Source organism: Arachis ipaensis, chromosome B01, assembly GCF_000816755.2.
Source record: "Arachis ipaensis cultivar K30076 chromosome B01, Araip1.1, whole genome shotgun sequence".
NCBI lineage: Eukaryota > Viridiplantae > Streptophyta > Magnoliopsida > Fabales > Fabaceae > Arachis > Arachis ipaensis.
This window is the reverse complement of record NC_029785.2, coordinates 77,390,159-77,400,218: the sequence shown is the minus strand read 5'-3', so window position 1 is coordinate 77,400,218 and position 10,060 is coordinate 77,390,159. Positions and strand designations below refer to the sequence as shown.

Below are 10,060 nucleotides of genomic sequence, written 5' to 3'. Positions count from 1 at the left end.
TTATAAATTGTTTCAATAATAATTAATGAATATAAAATAAAATAATCTTATACTAATTTCGGATTATTTTTTATTGTTTTCCAACCATTTTTAAAAGGGAAAAACTACATTATTTTTCTTATTAAAAAGTTATTTAAGAGGATAATAAATATCAAATTTGTCTTGCAATCATTAATGATCAATTTTCCTTTCCCTGTTTACAACCTCTATACCACTTGTCATTATCATGCCGCTACACATTACCTTTCTTTTCTCATGAAAACAAAAGAAAAATGTAGGTTGTAGATCTTACTCACAAAGAAAAGAAAATAATAATAAGAAATAATAACTTTAATCAGTAGAATTGACAAAAATCAATTCACAAGGTTTCCCACTTTATATTATGTAGGTAATAAGTAATTTCATTGTGTCTCTAAGATAAGGTTAATAGTTAATAATGGCATAATCATGTACAATAATAGATCTTGTGCTCTGATTCCTAAGGCTTCTTTGGAAGGTGAATCTCCACGAAAGACAAGACTTCTGAAGCGGATTGATTTTTATTGTTTTCCAACCATTTTTAAAAGGGAAAAACTACATTATTTTTCTTATTAAAAAGTTATTTAAGAGGATAATAAATATCAAATTTGTCTTGCAATCATTAATGATCAATTTTCCTTTCCCTGTTTACAACCTCTATACCACTTGTCATTATCATGCCGCTACACATTACCTTTCTTTTCTCATGAAAACAAAAGAAAAATGTAGGTTGTAGATCTTACTCACAAAGAAAAGAAAATAATAATAAGAAATAATAACTTTAATCAGTAGAATTGACAAAAATCAATTCACAAGGTTTCCCACTTTATATTATGTAGGTAATAAGTAATTTCATTGTGTCTCTAAGATAAGGTTAATAGTTAATAATGGCATAAGCATGTACAAACCCAAAACATACCAGTGTTCTTGTCTCTGGAGTCAATTCAAGTGATCGGCCACTCGAACGCTGAACAAACCCAAAATTTAATAATTAAAAGATTAAACTAATAATAAGATAGTATGTGCATAAAGAAATTTATAAAATTAGCAATAAAGGAGATGAAGTGTTTGGCTAAAAAATGCAGCTTTCATTAGTCATTGAATACTTTGCCTTGACTGATAATGAAAGTGACAAGGCAACTACCCCTCACAATCCTGACCAGATTAGAATACTAACTTCTTTCCAATCCAAGCCATATCCAAAATACCTTAGCAAGGGAAATAATGCACCAACTACGATGCATCTCGACACTTGAACATAAACATAGAGAAACAAGAGGTGGGTCCATGATGTTCCTTCAACAGAACCAAGAATTTGCAGCGAGTCTTTTAGACTCAACAAACATACATTTTTATCAAGAGCAACTAAATGGAAAAGTGAGAGTATAATCAATGGCCTACTGAGCAAAGAAGATAATTTAAGAGGTAGTTACTACCATGATGGAAGACATTGTCATCACCAAGTACTCCTTCAGCTATAACAACTCCACTGCAAAAAGAAGATGACATAAAAAATAATAATAATAAAGGGTATGAAAAGCTTGATTCACAAGTTATATCAATTGATTGTTATGATTTTAGAATCCATTTATGATCTTACCTTGATGAAAATTAATGTATTAGCAATATATGCAACCATTTCCCCGGAGAAAATAAAGTTAGTCAGTAAAATAAGTATTTACTGTTCTACATAGATTTAAATAATTAGATTCCTTTTATCTATTTCCTTTTATCTTCACTAGAATGAATGTTGTTGAAAATAAGGAAAATCAAAACGATGTCCTATAAGTATATAATTTATATAAACAAGTAGAAGCAAGAAGTATACTAAAAGATATGTAAACTTTGTTGACTTTCACTCTTAAAAGCTGTCCTTGCAAATGCAAAATAGAACCTGTAGAAAAATTTCAATAACTAGATTCTAAATATTAAGAGATAAATGCTAAAGATCGACTTACATTCCCAATGACATGACAAATAACAGATTTTGAATTCTGTGGACAACAAAAGACAACTAAGAGTGCAAATTAAAACCTGCAACATCTTGGCCATCATAGGTGCCCTTATAGACAGTGCCATAGGCCCCATTTGCTTACATATAAATATATAATCATATACTACAAAAGAAAACTATATAATCATGTTGATGCCCATGCATATAAATCAGGATCTCAAGGGACCTAATGAAAAAATGAGCTTTAAAAGTTACCAATCCAGTCCATTGCATAGACACCAAAGCTACATGATGTTAATTGCCTTGCAAAGTCAGCATATCTTCCACTGAAATTGAACTCTAAGTTAGAGGTAGGGGAAAAACTATAATTCTTATCATCTTACAAATGCCTTAACAAATAACAATCACTTGAAAATGGATATATTAGAAAAAACAGAAAGCATATTAGACTACCTGTATTCGTTAAGCCCATGAATGATGACTAGAATGCTCCTAAAAGAAAAAGAGTAGAAAATAATTAATTCAAATGTGAAACAAAGCAATAAGGGAGTGTATAAGGAAACAATTCACATACTACTATCCAAGAACTGTCCAAACAATTCACACACTACACAAAGAAATAATGTACAAGCTCCTCTGCATGAACTATCCCTTTTTCCGTTACTCCAGAGAATCACAAAATGAAGTTTTTATTAGACTACTAAACCCCCACACTACACAACTACACATACAATCTCTTACCATTAATACCTAGCTGGATCCAAAGGAGCACATGGCAAGCATAATGTTTATGAATGGCAATCAGCCAGCATAACAATAAAGGAGTAGATAAGGATCCAATTTACAAACTCTTCTACAAGAACTTTCCCATTTCTAAGTGATAATGTTGTGTTAACTCCTCAAATAATCATCATAAGAGTCAGCACCAAAACTCTATATGAATACTCCAAAAAAAAGCAGAAAATATGCTGACATGTCTGCCACCAAGCTAGCATCCTAAGTTGTCATCCCAGCATTTGTTCACTATCAAAATAAGGAGATTTCACAGGAGCCAAGCTTTCTGCAGACTAACTACTCCAAGCCACATCGCCAGTAGTAAAAACTAATAGAATCCAGAGCTACCAGTCAGAACTAGAAGGTAAATACTTAATCTTATGACTTTCTTATTTACAACTTGCCTAGATGACATTACTATCCAAAATTATGAGCAATATTCATGAAGATTACTTAAATAATACACAATACTTTCCATACTTACTTGAAATCTGTAACTGAGTTTTAAGTTAGTACTCTACCTTTTCCTAATACTAACCAAGCAAGTAGTTTTTCTTTCTTTCTTTTAAATTTTGTTTTATCTAATCACATTGTAAAATTGTGACAAACTAGTTAAGCTGAAGTAATGTGATGAATTGATTATGCTAATTAGGTTTAACAAACGCAAATTCAGAATTTCATGATAAAAATAGTAGATACAAAAATTTCAAAAATAAATAAATATAATAATCAAAGAGAGACAGGGAGGAACTTACAAGAAGCTGCGATGGCGACATGCTCTGGCATCGGTCTCACAGGGACGGCGATCGGCAAAGACATTGCAACGATGAGTCTGTGGAAGAAGAAGAACTTACATACAGATTCACAAATCACAATGTGATAGAGTGGGAGAGAGAGAGAGAGAGAGCACGCAAGCGAGAGAGAGGAACTCACATGAAAAGGATGGCGCGACAGCGGGTTCGGCGGAGGAAGAAGACGACGCGGGTTCGGCACGGCAGCTCTGCTCCAGGCAGAGGAGAAGAAGAAGAAGAAGAAGAAGATGATGATGCTCTGTGCTCAGGCGGAGGCCGGTGGGTTTTCTCAGGCGTTGGAGAAGAAGAAGCTCTGCTCTCTGCCTCTCTACGTAACTGTGATTCCGTCTCTGATCTCTATTCTCAGGCGTTGGAGGAGAAGAAGATGCCTCACTCTGAAGTCTGAAGTTTGAACTCTGATTCTACGAAGGTTTGGGGTAAAATTTTGGGGAAATGAGTGAAATGAAGGACGCAAGAAGCCAAACGCGGGAGTGATTTTTTGTTGATAAGAATCGACGGCTCTTTCTGTCGATTTTAGTTAAAATAAAAATCAACATCTTTGTCGTCTATTTTATGTAATAAATCTATACCGTTTATTCAAGTTAGAAAAGAGATCTCTATCATCTAAATTTACCGACGACAAGAATTGTCGATATTTTAATTATTAAAATAGACGACTGGTCCATCGATTTTAAAGAAAAAAAATTTTCATCCACTCTTTTGTCGATAATGTGATGATAGAGTTTAAAGGTTAGAAAGTTACCAAAATAATAGACGACATCGTCGTCGATTTTAATATTTTACTTCTGGTCATCCCTTTTTCATTTTATCGACGGCAAGCCGTCGAAAGATATTGATGAAAAATTGATCGTCGATTTTTGGCGTTGATAATTACACTGTTTCTTGTAGTGTATTACATCTAATTTATAATGTTTGTCATTTTGATTATTTGCGCACTAATTAAAGAACCCAAAATTTAAAAAAAAAATTGATTAAAAGAATGTTGTTCAAAATACTCTTATTATTTAATAACTAAGTTATAACGCAAACACTTCATTATTATTATATTTAATCACTCACTTAAAATGACACAACACACACATTTAAGCTCTAGTTTAAGTTGTTTTCAGTTCTAGAGAGCTTTGAATCAGCGTCACTGTGAATTGTAATGCAAGGTCACATTCAACAATTTTTTTTCCAAGAATTAAGACACAAAGCACATACTGATTTAGAAAAGAGATTGCAACAGATTTCTAATAAATTACAACAATCTAGTTACTTATAGTTGCATATTCAAGTCCACAGTTGGATCAACAGGAGCCATCTCAAATGCCTTTTTCAGACTTTGGTTTATAAAGTACCTGCCACACAATCATACCAGACGTTATACAGTTGAAGAGAACACACAAAAAAGCATGAAAAGAGCACAAAAACAATCAGAACCAAATTGGGATGATATACCATAGAATCAAATTGAAGCCATGTTTTTAACTTCATATAGTTGTGCAATTTTGAGGAAATTATTTCTTAGATCATGGAAATAGAGATGGTGGGAAGTGAGTGTGCTGGAAAAGGGTATTAAAGGATTAATAAATAAAATAGTATTCTAGGGAAGAATATTTAGATTTTATGGAGATAATGATAACTAGTGAGTAACAAAAGAAAATTAAGTACAACTAAAATTTTCAAATACAAGTATCAAAGATCTAAAAACATAATCCCCTAAAGTCACTAAAAATAGTGAGACAACTATCATACCTCTTCCTTCATTGTGGTAGATTCTTTTGTTTAAGCCCAAGCACCATTGATCAACAATATCAACGAAGAATCAAGGTCCTTTGCCTTCGCAAGGCTTTTGATCTTCTCACAAGATAGATATGAACACAATTTTTTCTATGGATTAATCTATACTTTCAGTTTCTGACAAAATACAATAGTTAAGAAGAAACATGCAAGACAATGATCTACAAATATGGATTGAATTTTTGTTTTCATGACAAAAGGCCAATAGTTTTAAAAAAAAATAACAAAAAGAAATCTTTGCATTTTCCAACTTCCACTTAGCAACAAAAGGACCTATTCATAAATTCAACATTCTAAAGAGGCATCATTTACCTTCTTCACCCTTCTCCCCAATAAAACGAGTTTTTCTTTCATGGTTGGATCTTTCTCCATGTCTGCCCTCTTTTGACACCTATTGTAGAAGTTGTCCCTGTATTTGTTCCATTCCTCCCTTAATACCAAATACTTCCTCCATTCCTTTGATTTGGTCTTCTCATTCAAGAATAAATCTATGATTTTGTCACAAAATTGAGTCATAGTGTATCCCTTTGCAATTTCAACCTCCTCTTGCTCCTCCACTTGAGAAAATCACTCCTAGAAATAAAATAGTTTGAAAACCCTTCACAAACAGAACACAAGAAAGATATAAAAAAAATGGACTATATACACTATTATTCTGCCATATAGTTAGCACTAGTACTCTACAGAAAGAAAATCATTAACAAGCTAATTTCTTACACCCTCAACAATTAAGTATACTAGAACATTCGTGTTCCTCCACAACAACAACAACAAAGTGGCAATCACTTCATAGTATATTACTACCCAATTCAACTAACAGCTTTATCATTTCAAATAGAAATTGAACTTTTTCAAAAACCCGTACAAACATAGATAATTGAAACCAAAAAAAGCTATAAAGAAACCAGAAGAACATGCTAAGTGGGAAAATGGAGACTTACTGGAGCATGATAGATATTGTTATGTTGACTAAATGACTGACTATTCATGAGGGGCTAACCTGTGCGAGGTCATATAAATATTGCAACACAGGAGTTTTCCGTAGATTAATCCCATTGGAAATATTATGGCATAAGAGGAAAGCAGCAGCCAAATGATCACTATCTCCTGCCTGCATAAGCAAGTAAAATATATTAACCATCTTAAATAAAATAAATAATCAAATCATACAGCTACTATAGCACACAGAAAAAAACCTCTCTGCAATGGGCCGCAACTTAATAGTGGTCATTCCTTTAGATTCACGGAGCTGAAACCAATAGAAAGTAATATATTAAATAAGTTGGAAAAAGAAAGAGAAGACAATAACTAGAACCTTGTTGAGGGTGTACAGGTTCGCATAACAGTAATAAAGATAGTAAGAGTATGCTGGATTGAATTCATTAGTCCACTCTACTGGTGTAGGCATGTTCTTAGACGCCTTTCAGGTTTACTTTCATCATCTACAAGGTCAAATCCCTCCACCTGCTTTAAAAAAAGTAACACGTTATACCTAGTAAATTATGAAGACAAGAATTAAAAATGGTGCTTCCTTTTTTCATGATTTTAATAATTGAACTCTACACAATTGTAACAATGACATTATAAAGAATCGAATGCCGGCTCTCAAATCGAACTCATCCTCTACTGCTGACACAGTAGCAATGAGAAATTTACATAGTGGTACCGGTAAAGCACCACAAAGTTGCTTGATGTATCATTGTCACAACATGACATAGTTACACAAGAAATGTTCACTGCTATAATCAAATGATACATACTGAACATCATTTAACTTTATGACTTCTACATTTGAACAAACATAATAGAGCTATGAGCATAAAGGAAGGGTCAAATTAACTAACCTGCTTCAAAAACAAATGTAATTGAGGATGAGAGTTTGGATCAATTGTGACTTCAAATAGAAGAATAAACACATAATCCAAAATATTCTGGAAGGAGGTAACAATTTCCATATTCTTGTATACGTTGTATAGTCGTGGTAACCATGCAAATGGAAGTTTCATAAAAAAAGATGATAGTCAAAGTCAAAATCCTAAAAATATGGGAATTATCCTACTTCAGCAAACAAAAATGCTCAGAAGGAATTATCCGCCTAATTTTATATTAAAATCTTCTATAATCACAAAATTTAATATTTTCAAAATATTTAAGCTAATAAGGCATTCTGGTTAGATTTTTTAGTTAAAAAATCTAAGAGCAATTATAGAAGATCTAACCGGAATTGTGATGATCCTATGCCTTCAGTAATACTGATATTATATATCTAAGAGCAATTATACAGAGAGGTTAATTTGACGTTAGAAAATTTTATCAAAAGCCTAGAAATCAAGGAAATTAGATTCTTAATTTGATAGTAAGCAAAAGCAAAGAACAATTGATATTAAATTAGGAATTTAAAAACCCTAAATTTCAGAAAAAAGTGAAAAGAAGAAAGGAAGACCTAATGTGGCACTGGCGGATCAGGACCCTAGCATGGTGGATTGACTTGGCCATGCTGGGATTGAAGACGAGAGTCTGGAGGTGGCGCTCGAGGGAGTTCTCGACGGTGAGAGCAAGGACATAATCACAAAAGTGAAGAGAAGGCAGAACCAAATTGTAGAAGCTCGCTAAAGCAGCAACAATTTTGCTTGCGGCGGCGAGGTGATATACGAAGCAGCAAGGGAGATGAGCGGCGATGGCTAACCTTTAGATTGAAGCCAGAACAAGATCGTAGAAGCTCATTAAAGGCAGTAGCGAGGAGATGAACGATGGCGGTGAACGGCGAGGAGATTCTAGTCAGAGGAGAACGCCGCTGAGGAGATCCTTGGTGGAGAAAGTTGTCGTTGGAGCAGATCGCGCCGGAGTAGATCCAGTGGTAGGCGTCGTTACCTTACAGAAACAGTGTGTGCGGGAGCGTGTTAGTTTCATAATTAGGGTTGGAATCAGATAGTGTGCGTGGGTATTTTTAAATCATGGCCCAGATAATGGTGGTTTTAAACCGCCATAATCATCAAAAACCGCCATTTTGCACAAATTCATTACGGCAACAACAGAATATGCCAGAATATTTGATACTATGGCAGATCTATATAACCGCCGTTTTATTAATGCCATTTTAAATCTTTTTTTATAGTGCTATATATATTTTTTATTTAAATTTTAATAAAAGAATTTTATATAATTTTATGTATTACCTCGTACAGAATACGAGAACATACACTAGTTTATAACAGTAAATGAAATCACCTATACAAGTCATATAATATGAAATAGCTAATGTAATTATAATCAATTATATGTATTGTCCATAAATAGATTAGGATATTATAATTTGCTAACTGTTTTTGCTATTTCTTCATGTCTTCTCAATTGGCAGATCTTTTTAAGTTAATTTGCTAAAAAAATAATTGAACTAAAACAAATATAAAAAGATAAAAATAAACAACTAATGATAGATTAGACTAAATTTTGGTTGAAATTCAAAAATTAAAATTTTAAAATAACTACTATATTTATTCAGTGAAATCTAAAATTTTAAAACTTTTGTTTGATAAATTTTAAACATTTTGGGATGAAAATAATATACGTGTATATTTTTATGGACTAATTTAACTCTAAGTAAATTTATGACATATCAGATAATACGTAACTCAGGTGGCATCCCATCTGTCACTAACCTGACACGGCAACCAATTATCTTGTGACACATGGTATTAACCTAATACGTCATCATGTCTTGTGTCATTTAACGTAACACATTATCATCTAATGGAAGGACTAGTTTAACTTACGTTTTGTCTTTCAGAAACTAATATGATTAATATAATTTTTTAGGAATCAATTTAAAGAATGAGTGATATTTTTAGGACAAATTTAACTAATAATTCTGAAAAGATAATATGAGAAAAATCATATTTATCTTTATCATTTTTAACTTTTTTGGCCAATTCTATATTGAAGAAACTTTTGTGTAAAGATCATAAAAAAAATATATAATTTTTTAAAAAAAATTAATAAAAGAATAACACAAATTTTTAGATAAATATCTAATTATCTATAAAAAAAATTTCATTTTTCCTCTTCCTCTAAATTTGAAAGGAAAAATTTTATTGTGACTTCCACTTGCTTTTCTGAATTATTATTTATTTTTTTTATTTTTAAAACAAACAATAAAAAATGACATTTTCTTTTTTACTATCTTCTTCTATTTTTTTTTCTTCCCTTTATTTTCTCTCCAGACAAATCTTTCTCTAAGATACTGATTCATAGATTACAAAGGTGTATGAATAAGTTTATTAGCTCTAATCAGAGTGCATTCTTAAAGGAAAGACTCATTTCAGATAATATCCTAATAGTATATGAGTGTATGTACTACCTCAAGTAGAAAAAGAGAGGTTTAGAGTATGAGATGGCCCTTAAACTTGACATGAGTAAAGCATATGACAGGATGGAGTGGCAGTTTTTGTGGTTTATCATGAAGAAGATGGAATTTGATTCTACGTGGATAGGTTGGATTCATGAATTGGTAACGACGGTTTCTTACTCTGTGGTTGTGGAAGGTCAACCATACAGTTTTTTTAAACCAAATAGAAACATTTGTCAGGGTGACCCTCTATCTCCTTTTCTTTTTCTATTTTGTGCAGAAGGCCTCTCCTTCTTGCTATACAAAGCAGAGCAAAACCGGCACATTCAAGGCATCCAGATTACAAGAAGATGTCTTAAGGTTAATCATTTACTA

General features: G+C 32.4%; 1 protein-coding gene across 2 annotated transcripts; it reads right to left on the bottom strand.

The window, feature by feature from the left end:
- LOC107631414 lies at nucleotides 4,575–8,330 on the bottom strand. Of its 2 annotated transcripts, XR_002362166.1 has the most exons (5): nucleotides 7,185–8,330; nucleotides 6,537–6,589; nucleotides 6,341–6,451; nucleotides 5,653–5,913; nucleotides 4,575–4,898 (listed from the first exon to the last, which is right to left on the bottom strand). XR_002362166.1 is itself a non-coding variant. In XM_021122458.1 (4 exons), the coding sequence occupies exons 1-4, from the start codon at nucleotides 7,344–7,346 to the stop codon at nucleotides 5,853–5,855; spliced, it is 387 nt and encodes a 128-aa protein (XP_020978117.1). In that variant the 5' UTR covers nucleotides 7,347–8,330; the 3' UTR covers nucleotides 5,544–5,852. The 2 variants fall into 2 exon arrangements, 1 of the variants encoding a protein (XP_020978117.1); XM_021122458.1 differs by lacking the exon at nucleotides 4,575–4,898 and having other exon boundaries at nucleotides 5,544–5,913.